The sequence below is a fragment of the Lethenteron reissneri genome, chromosome 24, assembly GCF_015708825.2.
Source record: "Lethenteron reissneri isolate LAM-NWPU_2019-01 chromosome 24, ASM1570882v1, whole genome shotgun sequence".
Lineage (NCBI taxonomy): Eukaryota > Metazoa > Chordata > Hyperoartia > Petromyzontiformes > Petromyzontidae > Lethenteron > Lethenteron reissneri.
Genome location: NC_083802.1, coordinates 20,250,010 through 20,264,643, shown reverse-complemented (window position 1 = coordinate 20,264,643; position 14,634 = coordinate 20,250,010). Strand labels below are relative to the sequence as shown.

Sequence of the window (14,634 nt, the reverse complement as noted above, 5' to 3'; positions counted from 1 at the left end):
CTGCAATATTTTGCTGTCTTTTCTTGGATTTGCTGTTTGCACTTAGTCACATAGTCACTTTAAGACGTTTTCTTGTTCATGTTTTTGTTCTTTGTTTGTTGCGGTTGCACCCGATTCAAGAGCCGATTGGCTCACAGGGCTATGCCTAATACATGAACTTGAACTTGAGTCTCCGTTTCTCTTTCTGTCTCGATGTTGCCCCCTCGTGTCGTGTCCTGGGGTTGCATCTGTTTACTGAAAATTACCCTCACGCGATGGTCACGGAGGGTAATTAATGTGGCCATTAAATTCGCCCCGGAATGCGGCCCGATCGCATCAGATCCTCAAAGCTAAGCAGGCGTTCAGCCTGGATAGTACTTGTGATCGGCTTCCACTCTGCACTGTCGAGAAATGCAATGTGGCACTGTACTTCCCTGCCACGTCGATACACCCCGCCTGAAGCAAACCCGCGCCGAGGCGGCGTGGTGAAGTATGGCCAGGTGACGCGCACTCAGCCCAAAGCCGGAATCAGCCCATCATCGTCGCCATCTCTTTCTGGTCGATAAAAGCCCTTCCACCGTTTATCAATCGTGGCTGTGTCGAGTGGAGTTTACACCACTGTCTCGTGGTGAGGAGGGGGAGCGAGGATCTCTAATTGTTGTTGGGGCGATGCGGCTACCGGTCAAAGCTTTGCTAAGCCAATTGAGTTACCGGTGCTCGCGTTGCTAGGGCCACAATGTTGTTGTCGTTGACGCGTTGCTAGGGAGATGGCGCCGACCGACGGCACGCGGGCAGGGTCCAGGTGGGTGCAGGTGAGCAGGTGGGGGCCAGGGGCGGGGCCAGGGGCGGGGCCACGCCCCGTGGTCACGTGGTCCAGCACCCCCACCCCCCACCCGCCATTTCGGACCCCCCGGGGCCGCTCCTCGCTCCGTCTCCCCGCTCCGTCTCCCCGCGACAGCTGCTCCGCCATGGCGCACATCGACGAGAACCCCTTCGCGGACCCCGTTCTCAACCACCCCTTCCAGGTACGGGATACCCCCTATGGTCGCGCGGGTTCTTGAGACCGCGTCGCGCTGGGGAATCGTTCTCGCCCGGTTGCGCTGCGGGGAACAGCGCCTTCCGGGCGGCAGCCGAGGCAGGCTGAGGGTGGTGCGGGTCTCGAGGCCGCGGGCGGAATGCGGAACTGTGGAGCGAGGGCTGCGACTGAAGGAACCTCGGGCAGGGGACCCGGGCGAGGGGATCTGTGGGCCCCAGGCAAGGAGGTCCGGGCTTGGCAGTGGGCTGGAGGCTTTGGGAGAGAGAGGCCTGGGCCTGGAAGAGGGGGCAGTGAGTGAGTGAGTGTGACGGGGTGGTGTGTTTACAGAGTGGGGTGTCTGACAGGGCGCTTCCGTGAGACGGGGGGGGGGGGGATGAATGTCGCCAGTGGGGAGACAAACACGGCCGGGGCGGCACATGGCACAGCAGCCCTCGTGTTCCGTTCGTCCGTAATAATTGCTCAGCATTTTGCCAAACGATATTTGTAGGATTGGTCGTGAGTGATAAGGTGGCGTGTGTGTGTTTGGGTGAGATAAGGTGGCGTGTGTGTGTTGTGTGATGGTGTGGTTTAGGGTAAGGTATGCGAAAAGTCGTAGTGTGACGGGGGAGGGTGTGCAATAAGATGGCATTATGTGTGGAAGATGCTTTAGTGGGTGTGTGTGTAGGGGTGTTTCAGCGACTGGTGACGTGGAGCTCTGAGGGATGGGTGTGCTATGGGTGTGCTATGCGCCTGTTGTGTATAATAGGGGATCGTCAACAGCACTCGTTTGACAACTCGAGCTTAAATGGGGAACTTGCTCTTTTGTGTGCAACATTATGTCGTGGCGAGGCCTGTGTGGGATGTGTGCGAGCCTCCCCTAAGTTAACTCATCCTCACGTGAATCCTCGGCAGGGTGTGCAAACATCGCCACTGGGGAGACAGAGCCACCCCCCCCCCCCCCCCAGGTGCAGCAGGCCACCCGCCCTCCCTCGTGTGCCGTGCCGGCCCTCATGGGGGCTCGCTACCAGCACTTGCCCCAATTGTCAGTTAAGGCTATACGGGGGCTCTTTGTATTTGTGTGTTGGCGTGTTGTGTTTGTGTCACGTTTGTCCATGTCTGTGGGTGTGTTTGGGAAAGTGTGCGTAAGTATGTTACTGATTTTTTTGCGTATTGGTGAATGTTTGTGTAATTGTAAAAGTGTTTATTATGTGTGGGCGTGGTATTGTTTTTGTTGCAGCGAGGGCATGGGTGAGTCACTCTGTTTTGGGGACACGGGTTAGAGTGTCGGAGTGCGTCTTAGTTTTTCTTCTTGAGTGTGCCGACGTTTTTAGTGTGTAAGTGTGTTTGTGTGTTGGTTATATTTGAGTTTAACACTGTCTGTGTCAATGTAAGTTGGTGTGTCTGGGCATGTTTCCATGAGTATGTTAGTGCTTATGTGTTTTGAGTGCACTGCCTTTCATGGCTTGCTAGGCAGATGGAATGTTTTTGTCCATGCGTGTCAGGGTGTCTTACGTGTATGTTAATGTGTTATTGAGTGTGTTAGTGTGTCCGTGTGTATGGGCGTGTGAGTGCTGGAGGATGCTCAGCGATGCGTCTCGTTGCTAGGACCCTGCTGTGACCCAGGTGACCGACTCCTCCAACCGAGGCCTCACAGAGTACAACCCCTTCGCCTCTGATGACTTCGGCCGACAGGTGAAACCCGCATCAGCTATCCCCGCTATCCCATCGGCTCGCGGTGACCCCAGTGGGACCCCCTCATCTAAACCATGGTGAGAGGGGGACTCCCAGTGAGACGAGGCCCTTGAGACAACAACGGGGAATGCCCCTGGATCTGCCACAGTGCCGGTAACCCTGGGCAACCTCCCGTCTCTGGCTACCGTGCCCAGAAACAAGTCCCGAGTGTAACCGGGAGTGCGGGTAACCGAGGTAACCTGGTGTCCTGCCCTGGCAATTGCAGTGATTTGCCGTGGTGATGGCTTTTGATGGAAATTGTAGGGCAATGTGGCCCATCGTTGGTGAGGGTCATGATGATGAGAGTAGTGGTGATAGTGTGGATGATAGACAGGGTTATGGTGCAGGTGAGGGTAATGGTGAGAGTGGTGGTGATAGTGTGGATGATAGACAGGGTTATGGTGCAGGTGAAGGTAATGGTGAGAGTGGTGGTGATAGTGTGGATGATAGACAGGGTTATGGTGCAGGTGAGGGTAATGGTGAGAGTGGTGGTGATAGTGTGGATGATAGACAGGGTTATGGTGCAGGTGAAGGTAATGGTGAGAGTGGTGGTGATAGTGTGGATGATAGACAGGGTTATGGTGCAGGTGAGGGTAATGGTGAGAGTGGTGGTGGTGATAGTGTGGATGATGGACAGGGTTATGGTGCAGCTGAGGGTAATGGTGAGAGTGGTGGTGATAGTGTGGATGATAGACAGGGTTATGGTGCAGGTGAGGGTAATGGTGAGAGTGGTGGTGGTGATAGTGTGGATGATGGACAGGGTTATGGTGCAGCTGAGGGTAATGGTGAGAGTGGTGGTGATAGTGTGGATGATAGACAAGGTTATGGTGCAGGTGAGGGTAATGGTGAGAGTGACGGTTTTGGCATAGCAGTGACCGTTTCTTTTCGGCTGCGATGGCCATGGATGAGGAGGCCACAGGACCCGGAGAAGCAGCTGAGCTGGGGTGGTGAATTTCCAGTGCAACACAATCCAAAAACCACACGGTTCTCATCTTGTAGCTACACACGCACAGGCTCCATGAGCTTGAAAAACATTACTTTAAACTTCCAAAAGATGCCATCCCTTCAGTACCCAGGCCACTCTTGCAACTGAGATGCTCTTCCTGGTCCATTGGGTTATAAACTAGTTGAAATTTTTTAAGTTGAATTGATGTGAGGGTGACGTGTGATCTGTGGATTTCAACATCAATGCGTTGATGTCACTGAAGCTTGTGCTCTGCTTGTGCAATCAACCTCTCCTTTCAAGACTTTTTAAAACATCTTCAAACGAAGGTTTACAGCAGTGTCAGTGCAGCCTGGAGCGCACAGCCTAGGTGTGTAAATACCAAACATTTTTGGGTTCTGAGATTGAATCTTGGTCTTGCTCCTTTGCCCCTTGGCCCAGCATCAACAGCGGACGGTAGCTGTAAAGACTTACACAGCTGCTGCTCGGAAAAAAAATCTGCAGCCAATCCAAAATTTTGTTTGGGGGCCTTAGAGGCCCTCGTAGCAATGTGCACGGTAAAGGGCACGACATACCCATGCGTGTGGACAGGAAGGCGGAGCGAGAGAGATAGGAGTAGGGGTTGTGATTGGCTGACGAGTGACGTCCCGGCCCGCCTGACCCCACCGGCAGTGCTGTCACCTGTGAGGGGGGTGGTGTAATTGATGGGGGAGGGGAGGAGATGGGGCAGGGAGTGGCGAGTCACCGCTCGTGCCACGTGGCACCACTCCCCACCGCAACCACCTCCCGCTCACCTCGTTCTCCGCCCTGGATCCTCACCCCGTTCCCCCTCAGCACCACGGCACGACCCCTGTGCTTTCTGTGCCATTCATTTCCGTGTCTATCTCAGTCACAGTATAAATGTTTCTGTGAATGTCACGTGATCAGGCGAAGACTTGTCTAAGTTAAAACATAGGTGCTTAAGGAAGCTCGAAGTAGTTTGATCTAAATCTCGAATGCTGACGTCAAATTGAGCCATAGACAATCTTCAGCCACCATTGGAGGAGTTTTATTAATCAGAATTGTATCAATACATTGGCACTTGTAAATTATATATCTGTAAAAGTGACAATCTAGTTGGGTGGTGGAGGAGTAATGGGAAGGATTTTCCCATAAAGCTCCCACTACGCGGCCCAACCCAAAATATGGGTGCAAAACATATGTCCCTTCGGAGCCCTCGCAGCAAGCAGTGCACCACCTCGCACTTGCCAATCCAACCGATGGTAGTAGTGGTTAAGCGGCGTGCTGCCGATCTCCAAACCCATTTTATCGCTTACCGATTTCCAAAGCAAAACTTGTCAGTATATTTTTACTTTATTAAATGAGAGCAGCAACATTTGCCTAAAAAAATCGGTATGTAGTTTAAAGGTGGGATTACAACCCGGCAAGGCACTGCTTTGTATATCAGAGAGGCTAGCGAATGTTTTTTATTTATTCGGTGAGGTAGGACATCTCGTTGTGTAAGGGTGTCCAAGGTGTCGATTGTCACGTACAAAGCAAACGCGTGATGGCGTGATGACGACGCGTGTGTTAAACCTATAACTTACGCCCTGTGCATTTACACAATGGGTAAACTATGCCACGTGGTGTGAGAGAACAGCATCAGCCCCAGAGAGCACTACAGAACTATTTTAGAAGTCTGCTCACTTGCCTCTCATCCACACGGATAAAGCTACCAAATAAATTGTTGGACAACACGCATCCTTAACAAAACTGTTCGTTCGCAAAACAAAAAATCTAAAGTATTATTTTACACATCCCATCAGCCACATTGCGATCGGGGAGTTCATAATTTCAGCAGCATCGGTGTAACGCAGGTAAACTCAGGTGATGCTGCATCTGCCAAAGCTGCAGTATCGTCTGCATATTTACGTTGTTACTATATTCTCCATAATGACGCTTCACGATTGTCATCTTCTGATGAAGCTGCTCTGCTGTTTTCCAATCCAGCCAGGCCCGGTCTTGCATGGGATGCGGCCCCCTTACCTGTCCGGGGGGAACACACGTCGCCCCCCTACCCCCCCCCCCCCCCCCCACTTTGTCCCGAGTAGCCCACGTCTCATTGCTCCACATGCACATACGGGAAACCAGACACCGCGGTGTTAGCCGGCGCCAGGCAGAACAACAAAACTCCTTCACTCACAGCGCGTGGACACCATTACGGGAGAAACGGACACACGCAAGTGGGGATGGATTCCGTGATGAAAGCCGAGCTCATGAGGGGTGCCTACCTCGAGCTCATCCCTCCATCCTCGGGGGTCCCGGCCCCCTCACCCGCTCTCCCCGTGAGCTGAGTGGCGTTACTCATACTATCACGGTCCAGTGCTGTCATGGTACCGACTGATAAAAGCACTTTTTTCCCCGAGGGGCAAAGGCTGAAGGTGATGTTGGAGCGGTGATTCATCGCACACCGGCCGGCATGTGCAACTGTGGTGACACCACAGCTTACACAGCCGTGTGTATTTGTGAAGGTGGTGTGTGTTAAGTGTGCCTGCTGTGTGGTTTGTGTAACACCTGTGTGGTACGTGTATTGGGTGCAGCTGTATTCTGAGTGTGTGCAGTGTGGATTTATTACTCTGAGACGAACATCTCTTTTGCAACAATGGGTTTGCAGGTGCCTTCAAATACAGTTCGTCTGCGTGTGTGGATGTGTTCTTGTGCGCATATCCGTGTTGCTATGTGTTCACATACAGTACCGTATACCCGTTTGTGCGTGTGCGCGCATGGCTGTGTATGCGTGCCCGCGTGTACCAATGTGCGCCCACGTGAGTCTGCGTGTTGGCATGTGTCCGGTTGTGTGTCTATGTCCGTCAGCTTGTGCATGGGTCTGCATGTCCACGTGCATCTACGTGTGTGTATGTAAAGCGTCCCTGTGTGTGTGTGTGTGTGCAGATCAACTCCACGGTGCCCGTGGGACCAGCAGGAGCCCCTCCACTGGCATCGCAAACCCAGCCGGCCGTGATGCAGCCCACCGAGGAGCCCCCCACCTTCCCAGCGCAGTTGCCCTCCCAACAGGTGCCCTCCTCCACCCTCGACACATCGCACAGGGAACCTCCTCCCATAGCCCCTCCCATCCACCGTCCTGTCTCATTCCGAGAACGCGTCCCACCGGCCTGGCAGGTTTGCGCCGCCGGCGCCGCAGCCGGTTTTGTTGGCAAAGCAAACGGGCAGAGTCGACGTGAGGACGCAAGTGCCTTCGTGTGTGCGTGCGCGCCGTGGTGGTATGACGTGTGCGTGCATCGTAGCCAGAGGGCGAGGTGAGGCGCCCTTGAGGAGGGAGGGGCTTGGAGCAGTCGTAAACACTGGACAGGACTGGGGCGATGGGGGGCACCTAGCACAGCAACAGGACAAGACAGCACTGCACTGTCAGCACAGCAGCAGGACGGAAAATCACATCGTCGGTACATTTCGTATTCGCGCCATTGTTAAAGCGCAACGCTATTAAGAGAGAATGCAGACACAGGTTGCAGTGAGTTTCCAGTAGAGGGCGGTGGTGGCTCTGTGCTTCCAGTTGAGTTTACTGCACAGAACACAACTGATTGCAGTATCCCCTGCGCATTGGTCAGCATTAAGTTGCGACAATGCTGTGCTAAAACTGTGCCTGGAATCTTGTTTCCCTGCTGCATGATGCCATAGTACAGGGAGGTGCTGAACCCTGCTGTAGCATGGTAAGCGTGCGTGGGCTGCAGGGGCCTTAACGGGGGGGAGGGTTCGTTTTGCTGCTCAGGGAACTACCATGACCAGTGTGATGATCACATGACCACGGGCAGCCAGAACGTCTGACTGCCCCCTGCTGCAAAGGAAACCTCGATTCCTGGACACAGATCTGGGCCCAAGACAGCAGCATGCAACAAATTCAGAGTGGCAGCGCAATGGTGACACTTGTGCCTCGAGGCAAGAAGTTGCTGAGTCCGATGCCTAACTTGGGCGCCATTTTGTGGGCAGTTTGTGTTCTCTCCCCCAGTTCTGCATGGGCTTTCTTTGGGATCTCCCGCTTCCTCCCAAAGCTAACATGAAATACAATGTAACTGGTATTGGCCAAACATCCGAAAGCTGAAAATGTTACCTTACAAATGACTGAACTGGGATTACACACATCAGCATCACTCCCCCCTGTGAAAACCCATCAGGAACCTCGTGAAAAGATGCTTGAGACTCGGCGAGGCTTTTCTGGGTACACAAGTGTAGTAGTAGTAATAATAATACTGTAGCGTGCATGGGGGAAACACACATCCAGATGCAGGTTTCAGGCCAGTGTTGAGACGTCACGGTAGCGGCGTGCGATGGCGGTGCGTGGCGGTGGTGCCGAGTGCCCCCGTGTCTCCGTCTCGCTCATGCGTACAGATGGGCAGTGCCATCACCGCCGATCTGAAGCGCCAGCAGGAGGAGCTAGAGCGGAAGGCGGCCGAGCTGGACCGGCGCGAGCACGAGATGCAGGGGCACAACTACAATGGTGACGTGACACAAGCTCGCGCAACATGTGCACACGACACACCCGCACGTACACGTTCATGCTGAGGAGATGGTGGCACTCTAGTACTCGTCGTCCTGAAGCAATTTGGAATCGGAGCAAACACAATCACCCCGTTGCAAAAGAAATTCAACAGAGTGCACAGACATTATCAGTCTTTATTCAAATAAAATTTCCAGTAACGAAGGTTTGAGGATACATACACGATGCGCACGTGTGCATGACACGCACGTACACACACGCTTGCACTCGCTCATGGGCACTGTGCACGTGACCGTGATTACATTCGTGTGTGTGCGTGCGCTTTCATTCGTGTTTGTGAACAGCACGCAAGAACAACTGGCCACCCCTGCCAGCCAAGTGCCCCGTGGGGCCCTGCTTCTACCAGGACTTTGCAATAGACATTCCTCTCGACTTCCAGCGCACGGTGCGCATCCTCTACTACATGTGGATGTGTGAGTGGCACATGCACCGCCCGCTCATCCAGCCAGCGTCCACCTAGCTGAGCAACACGCCCACTGTTGGCCACCTGCTCGTGCGACGAAGTCTTGATTCAGCTCTTTATGAATATCAGCATTAGAACATCCCACCTCCTAACTTCTGCCAGAAACACCATCCTCTACCTCATACATTCTGCCTCACCCGCTCTCCCTCACCCACCGTCTCTCCGTCTCCTCCTTCCACTGTATCTCTTCCAATCCCTCTCCTTCTTACCCCGAGTCCCTTTAGTTTGTGTGTATCACCGTGCCCCTCCCCTTAACGGCACGCGGTTGGGGGCGCCGTGCCCTCCACTGTGACCCCCTCCCCGATGGTGGTGTTGGAGACAATTGTGACGTTCAAGTGCCTGTTGTTGTGTCCGTGAGATAACGGGATTGAGAGCCACTGCAGGGTGCATCGTGGGGGTCGCTGCTGACCGTGTTGCTGTAGTGATGGGAGAGGTTTTGTTACCATGGCGTCTGACTGTGCCATACTGAGTGAGGGGTGGTTACTGTGGAGAATGCCAATGTTATTTTGGTGAGCAAAAGTGGTGAGATGCTTTCATTAGTGGGTGACAGCGGTGTTTAGGTGGCGAGCAATAACAGTGATGGAGTTGCTATGGTGAGTGGTGGCATTTGCCGTTGTGTGTGATGGTTGTTGTTGCCATGGAGATCTACTGCGTTAAACTCAAATTTGGGCAGTTATGGTTGCCATGGAGAATGATGCTGTCAATGTCGTGGTGATGACGACGACGACGGTGTCCCTTCTCCCCAGTCCACTCCATCACGCTATTCCTCAATGTGCTCGGCTGCCTCGCCTGGTTCATTGTCGACGCCTCCAAGGGCGTGGACTTTGGACTGGCCATTGTGTGGTTCATCGTGTTCACGCCGTGCTCCTTTGTCTGCTGGTATAGGCCGGTCTACAAGGCGTGCAGGTACGTGTCTGGCTCGGTGCGGGGCTCCAGCGTGGCCACGGGGCCCCTTCGCCGCCCTGTTCTCCCTCGCTTTTGGCGGTCGCTTCTCCAATAATGCCACGGTGGCCCCCTGAGCCCAGCGACTCCTTCCGTGCTCTGCTGCTCGCCGAGGCATCCGCCGGCTCGGGCTGCGTTGTCGCCGTCTTTGTGCTGCGTTTTTCACTCTCCGTCTGTGTCTCTCCTCACCTGCCTCCTCCTCTCTCATCGCATCTCCCTTATTTCTGCATTCTCCTGTATTTCCACGCATGGTCTCCTCCTCTTCTTCCTCTTTTATATCCTCCATTACTCATCTTATGCTCTCCTCTCTTCTCCTCCTCTAGTTGCATCCCCCTGTCTCCCCTCCTTTTGTTTCTGCACCCTTCTTCCCTTGTTACGGCCATCTTCCTATCTCCCCCACCTTGCCCTTCCTTTCCTCCTCTTCCCTCCCTCCCCTGCCCCCTGATACCCTGCCCTCTCGGGCCGCAGTTCACGCAGTCACGCTGGTGCTGAACATGCTGGGCTACCTGGTGTACTTCTGCCTCAACCCGAACAAGGGAATCTCCTTTGGCATCTCCATCATGTGGATGATCCTCTTCATCCCCTGCTCCTTCACTTGTTGGTATCGACCCATTTACAAGGGCTTCAGGTAATGCCCGCCTCCCCCCACCCCCCCATACATCTCCTCCCACAGTCTCTCCCCCCCCCGGTCCCCTTGACCGCTCCCACGCGTCTTCTCTCGCTCCTCTTGGGTTGCATTTTGTTATCCTCCGTGGTTGATTCGGGAATTTGCATGCCTCATCTCAAATGCGCTCCCAGCTTCCACGCTCGCGGTGTCTGTGAAGATTGAGAGATTCCTCCGCTGAAAAATCGTGCCAAGGTTACGTGTAGGTTAACGGAGCCAACGAGAATGTCGAAATGAGACTGAATAAACGAGAAACAATACAAACTGGATGGTTAATAAACAAGACCGAAGAATAGATTATTGAGTTAAATCTCCACCCACAATCGTAACAATTTATTTTGCTCAGTCGGTGTTAGCCGATGAGGTCATGACAGGTTTATTTTTTCCTTCCTGTTGCTCTATGCCCCTGTGCCGTTCCCATTATGCTGTAATGTTCACTGCTGCTTCCTTTATTTAGGGCGATATTGGCACATAAAATAAAGATTGATTGATGGAGCCGCTCTTCAGTCGGAAGGTTGCGAGTTCAAATCCTGATTGGGAGGTTGACTTGGCTCATGAACCCTCTGGGGATTGTATAATTAGCACCACGAAGTGGAGAAGTCAACAGTGGTTGCCCACTGGATAGACTCGCCCCGACCAAAGGAATGTGGAATTTTCACAACTGGCTCAGGGCTGTAAATAGGTGGTCAGCACCGCCTCAATGCTTATTTGAACAGGAAATGACTGGCTATGAATAGAATCACGCAGGGTTACTCGGTTATTTATTTGTGCGGCAGGGTAGCGGCATGGTGGTGTAACACAGTGCTGTAACACTTGCCCCTCGTAGCAAGAAGGGACTGTTTTCCGGCTCGGGGACATTTCTACACGGAGTTTGTACATTATCCACCTGGTCTGCATGGGTTTCCTCCGGTTTCTTCCCATAGCTAAAAAATAACATACAATGTAACTGGCATTAGCCAAACATTTACAATGCTTCAAATTACCCTGCAAATGATACATTTTGGATGAATTACACCGCAGCAATATCGCTCCCCACTGTGATCATTTAGCAGGACCCATCTGAACAAGGGGCTTGAGGCTTGGTTCCTCAGTAGAGTGTAAAAATAAAATAAACCGATGTGCATGTCTTGTACGCGGGGACATTACCGATGTGGGCGTGCCTCGTGTTAGCACTCGCGCTTGTCGTTCTCATTCTTGTGGTTCTATTGTTACTTATTTATTTTCCCCGTGCCCCCCTCCCCCCATGTCTCGGCAGGAGTGACAGCTCCTTCAACTTCTTCCTCTTCTTCTTCATATTCTTCGCTCAGTTCGTAGTGCACGTGCTGCAGGCTGTCGGCATCCCAGGCTGGGGAAACTGGTACACAACAACAACAGCCACCATTCGGTGGTGACGTCACCGCAGTGCTTGTGCCAGGATAGGTGCACTTTTAGGCCTTCAAGTGAAATGTGGAAGGCTCACCGCTGCTGGCAGAATGTATTGGAACAGACCTGGGTGTTATGGTTAGACTGACTGGGAGGCCTGCAGATGCATCATCTGTGCTCCCCACTGTGCCACCTCACTTGGTATTAGCAGCACGTCCACAAACTTGGCCATAGCTATCCCAGCCACCTAAGTAAAATTATTGTCTATGACTACATTATTGGCAAGGGGTAACTGATCCTATCATCGACCTTGCATAGGTAGACTCAGCCTTGATTGAGTACTTGGTACGGTGTGTGAGCATCAGCACTGGGGAGACAAAGGCAGCCAGGGATGGTGCTGGCCACCCACCCCCTCATGTGCTTTGCCGGCCTTCATAGATGCTACTCACAGCACTTGCCCCAAAAGTCTGTTTAGGCTACATGGGGGGTCTTTGTGTGTGCCTGTCTTCACCAGTGGATGGATCTCCACGATCGGAGCATTTTCATCGAACATCGCCGTGGGTGTCATACTCTCCATCATCGCCGTCATGTTCACCGCCTCGGCCGCCCTCTCCCTCATCATGCTGAAGAGGGTATGCACCATTCTGTACACACACACATGTATACACAAACACATTCCCATACACTCGTTCCCTTACATACACACAATCACGTGCATACAAAGGCATATACATTCACACACGCACACATCCAAATATATTCATACACATGCACACACTTAACACTCCTGCACCCACACCAGCACAAAATAAGACACGCACACGTGCCCACCCTGACCACACCCTGCACCACATGAGTATTGTGCACACACACGTAAGCACACGCACACCTTCACCCGCGTGTACTGCGAGCTGCCTCCAGTGACATTGCATGTGCGTGTGCCAACATGTGCATGTATCCGTGTGTGTCTTTGTGGGGAGTGGTGGTGTAGTGGTTAGTATGCTGTACTACGAATCTAATTACCCGAGTTCGATTCCCACTCATGGCCACCACCAACACCAGTGACAATTATCTGAACCGGTCCTGGGACTCCCCTAGGTCATCTCAACCTCAAAATGAGTACCTGATATGGTGTGTAAACATGACCACTCGGAAACTGGCCACACTCCCTCCTCGTGCGCCGTACCGGCTTTGATAGGTGCTCGCTAATAGCACTTGCCCCAACAGTCTGTTTAGGCTATATGGGGATCATTGTTTTGTCTTTTTTTTGTCTTTTTTTGTCTGTGTGTGTGCAGGTGCACTCGATGTACCGACGTACAGGCGCCAGCTTTGAGAAGGCGCAGCAGGAGTTTGCACAGGGCGTGTTCACCAACCGCACGGTGCAGAACACGGCAGCCAATGCCGCTGCCGCCTCCCTGCGCGACCCCATGTGATCCTCTCGCCCCTTCGCTCTGCCCCCACACCTGGACCCCCCCTGCCCTCCACTCCCAACGACCCCGACTGCCCCTTCTGGCCCCTGCCGGAGGTCGTGGGGCAGCGGCTGCCGGCATGAAGCTGAGGAAGAGTGTGCGGCACCCCTCCTGGCACGCGGCGTGTTGTTACACTCGCTCGCGCACTCGCACACACCAATCACGCACATCATCTTGGAAACGCACACATGCACAAGCACACACCATCGCACACACAAGCACACACCATCACACACAAGCGAACACCATCGCACATACCATAGCACACACACAAGCACACACTATCGCACACACAAGCACACACCATCGCGCGCACACCATCACACACACAAGCACACCATCACACACACAAGCACACACCATCACACACACACAAGCACACACCATCGCACACACAAGCACACACCATCGTACACACAAGCACACACCATCGCACACCCAAGCACACACCATCACACATGCACAAGCACACCCAAGCACACACCATCACACATGCACAAGCACACACCATCGCACACACAAGCACACACTCGCGCACGTGAGCATACATCGCCCCTTGTTCACCATGCAGAAGCTGTGGATCGTGCGATGCCATCAGCACTGCCCTCTGTCTGCGGGGTCGCATTTGATCGTGTCTGCCTTCGCTTTCTTATTTAACTTCCTCGCTGCTCTTTCGATGGACGCTGAGCCGCAACCACAGCACGGACGTTGCACCCCACGTCCCGTCTGCCCCCGCTGCCTCGGCCTGGGAACGACCCCGGCGGCTTTTGTGTTCCGTGGGGAATCTGGGGGTTGCCCAAACTCGGGGAATGCCACCCTTGTTGATACGTGCTGCAGACGACGGCCCCGCGATGTACACATGCGTGTGCGATCGGGATGACAGGATGGGGGGGGAGGTGGGCCCTGTGGAAACCACTGCGTATGCTGTCTCGTTTTTCCTGTTTGCCTTTTGTGTTGTCACCTTCTGTTCGGGGTCATTTCGCACCACCCTCCATCTCGAGCGCGGGAGGGCCCGTGACTCTGGTCAGGGTTCCCCGGGTCCTCCCCAGAAGCCCCCCCCCAGAGGGGAGACGCGTGCACTTTGACGTGATGTGTGTGTGTGTGATTGGGGTGGCGCGTTTGTCCCCGCCGCGTGCACTCTTCGTTGGTGGTGCGGGGAGCCGGCGGTGCCGTGAGTGTGTGCGGTGTCTCCCCGTGTGCGGTGGCGGTTACCAATAGGCCGCCCACCATGGTTGGACGCTGGTTGGTGTACAGTGTATCGGAATTCGAAGGGCTGGTGTAATGAAATTGTTCATGTAAAAAAAAACATTAAAAGTTTATCATACGTTTTACACGCTGCTCGTGGCTGAGAGTGCAGAGGTGGAGTTGCGATTTACTCCTGCGAGATGTATGGGGGGGAGGGAGGGGTGAGATGGGAGGTGAGTGGAGGGTTGAAGGTGGGGAGGGGGTTTAATAATAATTTATAGAGCGCACATTTCACGACGCATTGTTCCAAACCCCAGATACGCAGAGCC

The 14,634-nt window shown here is 53.6% G+C and overlaps 1 protein-coding gene across 2 annotated transcripts; it reads left to right on the top strand.

Annotated features, from left to right (window-relative positions):
* The first annotated feature begins 839 nt into the window (after positions 1-839).
* Positions 840-14,451, top strand: LOC133346790 (secretory carrier-associated membrane protein 1-like). Of its 2 annotated transcripts, none has more exons than XM_061558668.1 (9): positions 840-1,004; positions 2,600-2,686; positions 6,600-6,722; positions 8,052-8,160; positions 8,505-8,633; positions 10,094-10,253; positions 11,545-11,646; positions 12,166-12,283; positions 12,947-14,451. In XM_061558668.1, exons 1-9 carry the CDS (start codon positions 948-950, stop codon positions 13,082-13,084), a joined length of 1,023 nt encoding a protein of 340 aa, XP_061414652.1. In that variant the 5' UTR covers positions 840-947; the 3' UTR covers positions 13,085-14,451. The 2 variants fall into 2 exon arrangements, with proteins under 2 accessions (XP_061414652.1, XP_061414651.1); XM_061558667.1 differs by lacking the exon at positions 10,094-10,253 and adding an exon at positions 9,430-9,589.
* Positions 14,452-14,634: the final 183 nt, after the last annotated feature.

Bases quoted from the DNA above. Each gene is read 5' to 3' on its own strand.
- LOC133346790 (XM_061558668.1), top strand. From the start codon at position 948: ATGGCGCACATCGACGAGAACCCCTTCGCGGACCCCGTTCTCAACCAC. The intron at 1,005-2,599 runs GTACGGGATACC...TCTCGTTGCTAG, and splicing joins TTCTCAACCACCCCTTCCAG to GACCCTGCTGTGACCCAGGT. The intron at 2,687-6,599 runs GTGAAACCCGCA...GTGTGTGTGCAG, and splicing joins CTGATGACTTCGGCCGACAG to ATCAACTCCACGGTGCCCGT.